The following is a 13,629-nucleotide window of genomic DNA, read 5'->3' as shown; positions in this document are numbered from 1 at the left end:
TTCCCCTTGCTTCTAAGGAATACTACAGAAAACTGATAAACCAGAAAAAGTGCATTTAAAATTATGCAACATTTTTGTTTAACAAAAGAACCACGCAGCTAATGCGTGGAAATTCCCTCTCTTGACCTTTACAAGGTGAAAGGCAGAAGCACTGTAGGGAGTCAAGGCAGCAAGGGACAGGGAATTCCAACTGATATTGTGCTAGCTGAGGATTTATGTCATTAGACACATCTGGATTAACTCAAAGTCACAACACAGCCCCAGTGACCTTTGCTTAGTCAAACAGCAAGGCTTTCTCAGTTTCTATTGCAAAAATTTATAAACGGTGACTGACTCATCAAGGCAAAGACATCAGGAGCAGTCTTAAACAGGAGGAAAATATAAAGGGAAGACTGCAAGAAATACATGACTCAACTATTTCTCACTTTATGGGATTCTGTTTCTGCTGCTTGGATTACATAGCAAGAATAATTTCCATTCTACCATACCTTTTAATTAGAAATCAATTTTAATGTCTAATTTAAAATGATAAGCTAAGTTGCAAAGGGTTGAAAAGAGGTACTGCTAATACCTAGTGTGGCAGTTTTACAGTGACTGCCTTCAAAAGACATCTTCTCAACATTCTATTCCTCCACAAATTGTCTGACCCCACCCTCATGCTCCCTCCTCTTTTGTCAGTAATTGATGCAACTGCATAGTGATGTGCATCAGGAAAAACAGCTCTAGTTTAAAAATCAACCTGGCAAAAAAAAAAAAAAAAGGCTTATAATTACAAAGTGACCATAATATGTAATAGAGAAATTACCACAGAATATTCCTGTAAATCTGCCAACTCAATAAGATTCATCATGCTCTGTTAAGTAAGTGCTAGTTGTGAAAACTGAAGGTCCCTACGGCTACTGGAAGTCACATCTCATTCTATAGAACGTCAGAATACTTTTGGGATTAAATGAGTAAAAATCATTCCTTCAAGTTCCGCTGTTTTTCCTTTTCTTCTCACCCCACAAACAAGGTACTTCTGTCTTCTCCACATACCCAGCCACCTTCCAGGATGCTTACAGAATGCATAAGTGGAATTACAAATATTAAGCTGTTTGAAAAACAAAGTAGTATTTTTACCAATGTTTTCTAATTTCAATAATCTCACTAAGAGTTAGCCAGTTGTTCTTTAGCACCATATTCACATTTCCTACAACTAAATCTAAAAATGGGACAATATTTTTTGTTAAATTTAAATAAAGACAAGAATGCGTCAAAATTGCCACATAGATCTTACATCACTTTCCACATTTGACAGTGACTTATATTCTGGTATTCTCTCTAAATTCTGCTACAAGTGGTACAAAAAGTCAACAATTTACACATACATTTACAGAGAACAATAATCTCATTTGCTCTTTCAGCCATCATAGCATACTCCTGGTAGGCTGGGAACAGATTCACCATGCAGTATCCTGACTAACTTTGACAGATGCTGTAATAAACCCTTGAGAAGAGCACAGATGATTCCCACCTGAAGATGTAAAATAATTTAACTTTTTCTAAATAAAAAACGTTGTGTTGTCCAGCTTTTAACACAAGTTCTTGGAAATATGCTCCTGTATTATCATTTCTCAGGACAAGCAGAGAAGGTCACTAAAGAGTCACAACATGCTCCTCTTCTAAATTGGCCATTCTTGCCGTGCTGGACATCCAGTTTGACCTCAGCAGCCTTCGCTGTTAACTTTATCCTTCACACTTCCTCCAACCTTTCTTGCATGTATTTCTTCATTTCATCCTCTCAGTTCTGCCCTTTGAGCCCCAGACCTGCTACTCTGCACTTCCTAGTCAGCTGTTTCTGCTGAGACGATGGCAGCCTCCAGCAAGGACATGGTAGTGGCATCACGAGCCCTCAAAGGGCTGCCTGCAGCCAGGTCAACATCAACACACAAGGAACTATTCCTGCAAAGTTGGCCTTATCCAGAGGCAAAGCTTGGGGGCAGAAGAAAGGGTTGCACTGTTCTGCATTGCTCATTCTTTTCCTCCTTTTCTTTTCTTTAGCAGTTGCTGTCCTGTTATGCAAGACAGAAAGCATACATACTCTCCTAATTTGTAAGTACCTAGGACTCACAAGGAATTTAACCTGTACGAAAACATAATCATCTAAATGGAAAGCTGATGTCTCCATATTGCCCTCCTGGAGCTGCCTGGCATGGCAGATCCTAAGGTCCTTCCAACAAACACAGCAGAAGCCAGGAAGGAAAAAGTAGCTTATGCTGCTCAACATGCCAATATCTCCTAGAAAGACTTCTGACCAGAAATCAGCAGTAACCAATTTGACTCTTCACCCCATTGCCTCCAATCATACAGACTGGAGGGGTTGGAAGGGAACTGGGTTGGAAGGGAACTCTGTAGAGATCATCAAGTCCAAACACCACTGCGAAATCACAATAGATCACACAGGAAGGAGTCCAGATGAGTCCTGAATATCTTCAGAGAGTTTACTGAATACTCAGGACTTCATTCAGAGCTCCCACACTGGTACAGGCATGAACCAATGTTGGACACCAACAAGCCAACAGTTCATTTCTCCTGCCCCCCTTGACAGAATAAATTGTCTTTATAGGTCTAAACATACTGTGCTACTGCACACTGCCTGGGAATCTTCTCAGATAATCAACTCTTCTCCATGATCCCATACAAACTTGTAAGCTTCCTTTTCTATTTTCACACTAAGGAAAGTACCCTTTTCATGAGCCAGAATCTCATGAAACTTCACCACAGCTCTCCGACATCTTTCAGCAGGTTTATCTAGCTCCTAGCTCAGCTGCTTTTATCTCTATATATGAAAGGATATCCTGCCTCTTCTGAATAGTTTTAAAGTAGTTCTAAGAACTAAACTGCTTTTCTTGTAATTACTAGAAGTAAATTAAGCTTTCAAACTCTTTAAATTTAAAAAGGAAGTAAAGTTTGGCTTTGGAAGACATACCCCAAGTTGGAAGGAAACCATAAGGAACACTGAGTCCAACTTCTGGCTCCCAAAAATCAGAACATACATCTGACAGCGTTGTCCTTCTTCAACTCTGACAGTTCAGTGCCAAGATCATTGTCCTGGGCAGTCCGTTCTATACCCACCACCCTCTGGTAAAGGATCTTTTTCCCTAGCCCCCAATCTGACCCTCTGCCGACAAAGCTCCATGCCATTCCCTTGGGTACTGTAGCTGTAGCTGTCCCTTGGGTACTGTAGCAGACTGCTGTAGCAAAGCTCAGTGCTGCCCTCCACTCCCTGTGAGGAGCTGAAGCCATGAAGCTTCCCCTCAGCTCTGGGCTGAACAAACCATGAGACCTCAGCTGCTCCTCATACGTCATCCCCTCTAGAACCTTCACCATCTTCACAGCCCCCTTTTGGATGGTCTCTAATAGTTTTATTTCCCATAATTACTAATTTAAAATAGATCTTAAACGGGACAAAAGCAACAACAATAAAAAACATGAAGCCATTTCTTAGTGAAATACTAAAAAAGGAGTATCAAGAATTCTCAAAAATGGGCACTGGTAAAGAGACAGGATTATCCTAAAAATCACCAAAGTGGAAAGAAATGAAGCTTGTTTGCCCCTTGCTAGTACAGGACTCAAATGCTTAAGACAACAGAAACCAAAATGAAATTGAAACTTGTACAGGATACAGTTTGAAATAAGAGTTATTTCAATATATGAGCATAACTGTGTTAGACTAAGTCTTCTATATAGTACATTTATGCTGTTCCCTATTATGAAAACAGATACCATGTATGTCCTAATAAAGTTGGACCTATCTCTGAGCATGACACACTAGGGGAAATTTAGGTATGATTTCGACTAATACAGTCAAATATGTAAGAACCACCATCTTTCATCTGATTGTTTTAATCTGCAAAGTCTAGATAGTCTTTGAATTTCACTGTAATATGTGCTACAAAAATGTTTGCTCAATTTCTCAAGAGGGTAAGTAATAATGAGGCACTAATTGTTCTGCCATCAGCCTAAGCATACACATAATCCTTAATTAATATTTAACCAGCACTTACATTTTCACACTGCACCTTTCTGGGCATTATATGGGAAATATTGAGTCCATCAATGACGATATCAAACGGAAGTCGATTTTCCACAAATGTTTGAAAGGCTTCAAATTCCTGAAATAAATCAACAAAAGGATATGGGAAATAATAGGTTTCATTTAATAGAGATAGTTTTCATTCAATTTTTATTATAAAAAAGAAACAATCAAAGAAGCTTCCACTGTTTTCTTACTTGCATATTTGCAAAAATAACAACACAGGCAGAAAAACTTTCAGAAGACATAAATGTAATTTAAAAGTATGTCAAAACTATCTGATATAACATTACTACTGAAAATCACAACTTTGCAGTCATCCAGATTTTAACAATTATAATCTGCATTGCATATTTTTATAAGGATGCATGTTAAAGTCATTTTTACAGAACAGCTTCAAAATAAAGCAATTTTACACCCCAGGAGACTGAGACACTATCACTAACATTTCCAAACTAAAATAAGCATCATCCTTAATTTCTCTGTAAGAATCTTGAAATCTCCAAATGCTAGTCTTTGGATAACAGATTTATATTTACATAAACATTCATTTACAAGCACAGGCCTGCATTTCTGAAAGATAGTTTTAAGTCTAGCAAACCAATGAATTCCTTATTATATCAGAAACGTAACACAGTGATTAAGCAAACAAACAGCAACCATCCTGGTTGGTATTAGTTTGTTGTTATTTTTTTCTTCCAACAGAAGGAAAATCACAATTGCTTTATGCCTGAGATCCCAAAGGAAGAGAGTAGAAAGTTTTAATAAAGCCTTCATGAATCTATTATTTTATTTTTAAAATTTAGTGTTTTTAGCAGACACCTGCATTACATTTCTATCTCATGCTTCTGACTGATTTTAATAGGATTGTCAACCATAATCCATCTAGGTGAGCAGTTCATAACAGACTCTTCTGTTAACAGATAAAGCCTATTTACTGGGTAATAGAGGTTTCAGTCTAAAGCTACAAATAATCTTACAGGAACTCACAACAATCACAAATCTCATCTCTGCTGCTAGGAATTCAAAAACCACTCCTCCAACTTTCCCTTCTCCTGTGTAACCACATAGCCATCCATATACAAATCTAAAGAACTATAAGCCCTGTGTCCACCACACCAAAACAAAAACACGCGTAGCACATACAATTCCTCTCCAGGAAAGAAGCAAAATAAAGAATGTATTTATTCAAAAAGCATACTGCTGTCAGGCAGCAACGTATGATCACCAACTTCAAATTTAGTTGGAATGTTTATGACAAATTATAATACAAAAAGGATTGTATTAAGAGCACAAACAGACCACGTGAGATAAGAATGCCTCGTTCAGACATTAAAATTTCAGGTATAAATTCTAAGTGAACAGACCTGTACCAGTCAAAAGCACACCGGTAAAAACACAGACAACGCTACTCAGCCTGGTACCACCAAAATCAACTGCCTTTCAGGGGATCTTTTTACTTTTCCACAGCTTAAATAAATATCACTTAGAAAGAATAAGAAATAAGGCAAGAAAGCTGTAACCGCAAACAAACTGTTGACACCTGTAAAGTGTTTCTCCCCTCCCAATCTCCAGGCATTCTATACAGATGAATAAATATTCCCACTGCCATCTGAAGGACAGGGACATCAAGACTCAGATAGGACATCACTAGCAATGGCACTGGAGGTGGGGTGGGGAACAAGAAGAGAGACAATTGAGGTAAAAAAAAAAAAAAAAAAAAAAAAAAAAAAAAGATTCCTGGCTTCCAGGCTCATGGTATTCATCAGAACTCATCATGGTTCAAAATCAGGCAAGTCATTGCTGCAACACTGGACAGCTGTCTGAGATGAAGAGAAGAGGAAAAAGAAGGAAACAGAGAAAACAAAGGCAAAATAGGAAAGCCTAGGGACAAATATAAGAAAAGACAAAGAGGAAGCAAATGAAAATACATGGGAAATACTCCAACAGGGCATTATTTTTCCAGTGCCAACAAATGGCAGTGTTACTGGAAACAATACTAACAGTCAAGTAGATGTTTTCAGAAAACATGGTGTACATGTAATCTTGTCTTTAAGGGCTCCGGGCTCCATTCCTTACAAAACAAACACTTAGTGAAGACTTTTCACAGGGGTATTTTATTTCAAGTGACAATAGCTACAGAGCAGTTCCTTAAGCAGGTGGGTCACCCCAATGGCAGAGAGTTTTGTCAAGGAAGCACTGCAGCACAAGCACTGGAAGAGCCACAGAGGGGCTGGATGCTCTCTCTGCACCTTGTGCTTTGCTCTTCCTCCTCTCCCAGAGGGGTAGATGGAGCAGGAGTTGCTAGGGCAGGCTCAGCGCCTTTCAGAAGCCAACTTTGGCTCTCTGTGGTTCACTTTCAGAGCAGGAAAGAAGCTGCATCCTTTAAAGTCACTGTCTCAACCACCCCACCCCACCATCTCCCTCTCCAACCTCAAAGGCCTGTTTCCTTGTGTTGCTACCAGCCTCCAGATCTGCACTATTCTTCTGCCTCATTACCAGTAATCTATGCAATACAGCACACGAGAGCATATGAGAAAACACTCCCAATACCAGGAGACAATGTAATACAGTCAGAAGAGAAGGCTTGCTGCTACAGGAGATTTAGTCACACAAGTGGAGGTGAGGAGTTAACAGCAGAATAAGTGTAGAAGACAAAAGGCCAAACTGACATCCCCAAATTCAGAAGACTACAGTGACAAGCCTCACAGAGACTAGAAAAACCCCAAGAACCTGTTCATTTTCTCCATTCCATCTATGTTTCCCCAGCAACACAGAAGATTGCTTCTTTCAGGAAAACAAACAAAAAAAAACCAATTACCTAAAAGAACCACATAGAAGATAACCCAGATCTCCTTTCCTGAACAAAACAGAGGGATGCCATCCAGGGAGACATGGACATGCTCAAAAAGTGGGCACGTGAGAATCTAATGGGGTTCAACAAGGCCAAGTGCAAGGTGTTGCACTTAGTTTGAGGCAATCCCAGATACCACTAGAGACTGGGAGAAGTCATTGAGGGCAGCCCTTTTGAGAAGGGCTCAGGGGTCCTGGTGGACAAAAAGCTGGACACAAGCCAGCAGTGTGCACTTGTAGCCCAGAAGGCCAACAGTATTCTGCAGTGCATCTAAAGATGGGTGGTCAGCAGGATGAAGGAGGTGATTGCCCCTTTACTCCTGCAGTACTGCACTCAGGCTTGGGGCCCCCGCATAGAGGAAGGATGCGGAACTGTTAGAGTGGGTCCAGAGGAGGGCCACAAAGATGATCAGAGGGCTGGAGTGCCTCTCCTACAAAGAAAGGCTGAGGGAGATGAGCTTATTTAGCTTGGAGAAGACTATGGGGAGATCTCATTGTAGCCTTCCAGTACTTGAAGGAAGCTTACAAGCAAGAGGAGAACTGATTTTTTACAGAGTCTGATAGCAACAGGACAAGGGGGAATGGATTTAAACTGAAAAAGGGGAGATTTAAGCTAGATACTAGAAAGAAGATTTTTACTTAGTGGGTGGTAAGCACTGGAACAGGCTGTCCAGAGAGGTTGTGGATGGCCCATTTCTGGAGGCATTCAAGTCCAGGTTGGATGGGACACTAGGCAGCCTGATCTAGTGGTAGGCAACCCTGCCCATGGCAGGGGTTAGAACCATGATCTTTTATGGTTCCCTCCAACCTAAGCCACATGACCAATATGACTCTATGAAAGAGAGTTCAAGTTGTTAGCTTTCACATCCTCTTCAGGCTTAGGGAAGGGAAGAGGGCAAACCCTGGTAATTAGCAGCAGGCTATACCATCCGGACGCAGTACAAAGGTTACTCAAGTACACAAGCACTGACCTACATTAGAAGAGATAAAGCATAAAAATTGAAAGATTCTGATCTTCCAAAGATCAAGAATTGTCTGGGCTTTATCCAGCTGTTACTTACAGCTACAGTAATCAAGAGATGATTCGCCCATAATTCTCTCAAGACATTCCTCTCACTAACCATCTGGAAAAAGAAATTGAAGATCTTCCTTATGAAATATAATTAAGCAGAGCACAGCTGCAGCTAAGCTACAACCTATCAAGAGAAACCAGACACAAAATTCACCAATGCAGTACAATAATGACATGAGAGCCAATTTAGACAAAAGGAATTGTGCTACTCAAACAAGCTTCCCCTTCCACACTGAGAACCTGATCTGCGTGCAGCAGTGTTTGCCAGACAGGGAGGTAATAAACACAGGAAGACCAAAAGGAACATTTAGATGAAGATGTCCTGCTGAAAACAACAGGGTACACTCCTGCAAAACCCTACAAGACACCAATAAGTAGCAGAATATCTCTCTTCACATACAAGGACACTCAAACAAACGCAGTAGACACTACACCAATTTCTAACTTGGTTTCATCTCAAGAAGCTGCTGAGGAAGAGTTTATCTTAATGCAAGGGAGCTACAGAAAAGTACCACAATAAGCTGTACAGCAATTCCATCATACTTGCTGCCAGATGTTTTGCAGCAGTCTGTGTACCTGGTGAGCATGCCTCACTGCAGCAGGACTGAGGGGAGCCTGCAGAAGGAAGGTTCCAGTCATAGCCTCTTAGATACTATGTTCAAAAGAAAAGGGAACTGGAAAAAGAAAACACTCAATTTCATTCACTGCCTGGCTGGGAAAACAGGGAAATGCTAACTACACAGTCGGTAGAAGTGATTCACAACCATTTCTATTAAGAGAACTCATGTTTGCAAATGGATATGGCACTGACTACATCAGTTCTTTACTAAGTCAGCCATAAAAATCCACCGTGGAATTTATCCTTACACAAAGAAGGCATTTTAAATATTTGTTTGATTATCCACTAGCATGTGGGTGGTTGAAATCCATTCATACTTCAGCAACAGCACGAAGCAACTTCAAACTTTTAGGTACTCCACACCATCTGTATGTCCCCTGCTCTCTTTCCCCATCTTTTTCTTTTTTCCACCAGCATGTGCTGACGCTAATACAGAAATAGGCATTTCTACCTTTTCCCTTCCTTCAGCCATTCATTCCTAAGATCTCCTCTAGCTATGCAAACAAGTTTGCTGTAGCAACAAGGAAGACAGGAGCAGATTAAGAACTTACCTGACATGAGCTGAGTCAATGGAACAAACTTCAGCCTGAGCCAGTTCCCCTGCTCAGGTCAGTCTGTACCAGCACAGCAGCAGTCAGCACACAGATTAGGGGTGAGGGCCAAGAGCAGGGAAGGCTACTGCAATCATCAGGTAGCACTGACCAGGCTAACTTACAGCACTGTGAAACTACAGAATTTTATGAGATTTTCAGTATCTCTCTATCTGAGACACCTGGTGAAAGTTTAAGTCTAAGTCTACAGGAAGGTTAGATCATTTTTTTTGCTCAAGTCTAAATAGAAAGTATTTAGGCATATCTGGGCAACCAAAAATAAAAATCAATCTTTCAAATTCATCACCAAGCCAAAATGCCCGCTGATCTAAATGCTAAAAACAAAGTAATGTAGCATGCAAAGGAGATATATGGATACACAAGCAAATCCGTTGAGGAATTTTAATACAAGAAAGGCCCTTCTGCTCATGCAAATGCATGGAATTTGAACAACAAAAAAAAAAAAAAAAAAAAAAAAAAGAAAACCCCACCAAAAGCTATCAAAGCTACTGCAGAAACAAGAGTTTGTCACTTCTACACAATAAAACCTGTGCTTACTCATAAGGAATGGTGGAGACACTATAAGATGTGTATAAGAACAGAAGTACAGTTACTGATATATCATTTTCCAGAAACATTCGCAATTCTAAGCTTTGAACAAAAGAAAAATCAGTCCTTTCTCCACACTGAATGGCAATATACGCAAGTGCAAGGAAAGAGCAAATTACATTTAACAGAATGTTACACTGCACTTAAATATTATGCAACTCTATCCTAAGCATCAAACAGAGCATTTTTCAATACTGTGAGAACAGTTTTTAGAGAACTGAAAACACTCACTTTTTATCAGTTTCATAAAACACAAAGTGGTGCAGGCTGCTTTGTTTTTGGCAGCGTTTCTTGGTACCAGAAGAAAAACACAGGAATAGGCGTTAGTGCGTGAGACACAGAATCCAGCTGTCAAGCTGAAAGCCAGACAGTTTTTTAAGGTACTTTGTGTTGCAACTGCTGGAGTACCCTTAAGTCTGCTGTTGTTATGCCTGAAGGCTTTAAATATTTCCCCCTCTAGTTTCAAAGCTTGGAAATCCCCTTCGAACCATTATAAGCAGGAAGGCTTTTCTCAGTTATGTGTATGGTATCACTATGTACTCTGGATTAAATACAATTTGTTTGTCCTCTATTATTACGCTTGCAAAGTTAACAAATAATGCAAGAGGTTCAAAGTACTGTGGCTGTAACCTCCAGAGACACTATCACAAACAAGAAGGAATCAGCAGCAAAGAGCAGGCAGGCAGACAGCCAGGCTGAGATGAGCTGCGTGTTGCCAGCTCATGCTCCTGTGTCAGCAGCAGGACTTGCTGATGCCTGATGTGAGTCAATCTCACCTCCACGAGCGCCCATGCAGAGCACTTCCCGAGTACACTGACCATGGAGGAGAACAAGCAGTTCGTGCTGCTGTTCTCAGTGGAAACATACCCTCAGCTTTGCAATGCTGTCATCTTATATGAATTTGAATGCCAAATAATACTGTAACAGGCATTATACAGAGACAGTGGGACAGTATAAAAGCATGACAAGTACATGAGGCCAGCAAGCATTCATTTAGACAGTCCATAATCTCCATGTGGAAAGATGTCACATGAAGATCAGACAGCCAAATATACCCCTGTGCTGCTGTCTGCTATGCTGGTGCAAATGTCTGCACTGAATCTAAGCAAGCAACTCATCTAGCTGAAAAAAGGTGAAAAGTCATCCAAGGCAAAACACAACCTTATTTTGCAATCTAGCCATGTCGCCTGCTCACTATGGGGACACGCTCACCTTTTTTCTCCCTTGGCACACTTGAAGGGGATAGAAGTGAGCAGCTGGGAGGGTGGTGAGGCCAGTTACACTAGTTTGAAAAGCACGCTGCCACCAACTGCACATATTGAGTAATATTTGCAATCTCAATAGAAACAGCAGCCACTCCAGGGGCTGAATGGCACCAAATGTTCTGCCCTTATATTTCTGGAAACAATCCAGAGAATTATAAAACCTATGCACCCAGCATCTGTACACTGTAGTAAGATTAAACTGACAATTAAAAACAGTACAAAACCTCTGGAATATTACGATCTGTTGGAGTTAGATGTGCATACCTTTTTGCAAAGGAGTATTTAAAAAAATTATTTCCACATGTCTATACAAAAGGTAAAAAAAAACACAACAGAAAACACTAGTTAGATTTAAAAAAAAAAAAAAAAAAACAACAAAAAGAAACCTGACAACTTCATAAAAGGCTACTAGAACACTGAGCTAAATATAGCATCTTAAAAATACAGAACAGAAAAAACAAAGGGTCATGCCAAAAAACTAGCATAATCTTTCAAATTTCTGTACTAATTTCCATATATATAAAATGCTTTACAGGTATTTAGAATAGGGAATGGCAAAGAAGCCAAACCAGTAATGAGTACAAAACAAAATTAAATTTAACATAAAAGGGATGAAATGATGCACGCTGTAGGAAAAAGTATTCTTATATTTTACACATTTCTGGAGAAACTGCATTGACTTAAAGGATCATAATGCATAATGAAAATATCTGCTCGAACTGTTGCTGTTCTAAAACAAAGCTAATTAAATCTTAAGAAATAAAGCATCAGATAGATAACATGAAATTATTATAACCTGTTGTGCCATCCTAATTATCATAAATTATAATGCCATCTTCTGTAGTATCAGAAAACTCTGGCTTTGATCACAGCTGGAAAGCAGCTCCTCAGTTTTGAAGTAGCTTTGGTGATGGATCAAACAATGAAATGGTAAAAGACCATTTGATAGTGCCCAAGTTAAAGGGGTAATCTTGAAAACTGCGTGAAACCAACATGTGTTCACATTTTATTTTACAAGTACTATCAAAAAAATTAGCAATATTCAAACGCAGAAAACACTTCAAAAACTGCACCATGCCAGCACTTCTCAAGAACCTTCTTAGTGGAATGGATGATCAACAAGTACCAGACTGTGTACTCAAGGAGTTCCTGATAAAATAATCTCCTTAAAATTTAGCTACTCAGCCAAGTCAGACTAGTTTAACTCTTTGGTGAAAATTTACTGTTCTCATTTTATAGACCTATCTGCATCTGTTGAACGAACAGGATAATAATCTAACAAGCAGGAAAAAAAAAAAAAACCACTTTATAAAGGTATGACATTCTAAAACGTGAGTGAATTCTTCCTGTTTCTTCTTACGTGTTCTAGATAATGAAAGAAAGATACAGGTCTGAGAAAAATCACTGCCTCAGCAAAGCAACTTTGTATGTTGCTTAGCAAGACCTCCAAATTACATACAGTGGAAACTGTGTATCATTAGCACTTATCTTTTAACCATGCAAAAAGTTTTCAAACAGATTTAAGATCAGAAACAGATCTTATCACATTAGGAGAATTTTCAAATACAGAGGTGATAAAGGAGTTGTTAAAAAAAAAATACCTGTGGCAGACAACAAAACATTGGGTTCTTTTACATTGGAGTGGAAGACGGAAATGTTACTTTTTTTGCATGACGACCTATTTTTGCTGAACAATCAGTTAAAGACAGTGACCTGAACAAAATCTCAATCTGTTCCTTGTTAAATGAATCAGGAAAAGGAAGAGTTGGCCACCCTAGAAGATCTGACCCAACTTCAAGTAAATTATCCAACCAGAAAGAAATACATGATAAATACGTTTGCATCTAGATCTATTCCTTGTTACTAAGGAAGCAGCTTAGTCTTTTCTACCAAAATAATCTCTGTGCTTCTGTTTGCTTCCATTATAAATCAGGAGCCTCCGCAGTAAGATAAGATGCAAGAAAAGCCTTAAAAAATTCCAGCTGCCTTTGATTCTCAACACTCATTTTTCAACTCAGTCTTTCCTCTTCTCTCCCTTTTTAAAGTTCTCTCTGCTCCAGTCCTAAAAGATAATATCAAAGGAAGACTCTAACATCCACCCTGAATTAAATGGAGGTAGGAAGACAGAAAGTAAGCAGGATAAGCCTGCAGCTTGGGCTGCACTGTTCTCAGACTCTGTCCAGGAAGTCCAGTACTGGAATTACCTGAATATTCACCATAGCTTTCCCATCTTTATTCTATGCTTACTGGCCCTTATAAGATTCAGTACTGGATCAAGCACTGAAGTTTCTTCCTAGCCCCCAAACTAGTCTTTGTCCTGCAAAAACACCACAACCAGAAGAAACCTGCAACTAAACCAGAACCCCACTCACTCCAGCTCTCCTGTCCTTGTGGATCTTACAAGACCTAGTAGCAAACCTGCCTAATAATGCAACACAGGATACTGCTGCACCCCATTCTGACTGAGTTTAGCAGTCCGTACTTAGCAAAGAAGTGAAAAAAACATATTCAGCCCTACCTACAGATGGATTCACAGCAGGCCTAGC

General features: G+C 39.6%; 1 protein-coding gene and 1 long non-coding RNA gene across 2 annotated transcripts in view; both read right to left on the bottom strand.

Moving 5' to 3' along the window:
* PRORP (protein only RNase P catalytic subunit) overlaps positions 1-13,629 on the bottom strand; it is a 38,776-nt gene that overhangs the window by 18,158 nt on the left and 6,989 nt on the right. The window contains 1 exon segment of the mRNA XM_010711677.4: positions 4,047-4,154. Coding sequence (XP_010709979.2) covers positions 4,047-4,154 — 108 coding nt within the window.
* LOC146544312 (uncharacterized) lies at positions 7,511-12,102 on the bottom strand. Its single transcript, XR_014883628.1, has 3 exons — positions 10,050-12,102; positions 9,171-9,346; positions 7,511-8,674 (listed from the first exon to the last, which is right to left on the bottom strand). It is a non-coding gene; the product is annotated as an uncharacterized LOC146544312 (long non-coding RNA).

This window comes from Meleagris gallopavo, chromosome 5 (assembly GCF_905368555.1).
Source record: "Meleagris gallopavo chromosome 5, MGAL_WU_HG_1.1, whole genome shotgun sequence".
NCBI lineage: Eukaryota > Metazoa > Chordata > Aves > Galliformes > Phasianidae > Meleagris > Meleagris gallopavo.
Note: the sequence above shows the minus strand (reverse complement) of the source record. Positions and strands in the feature narration are given on the sequence as shown.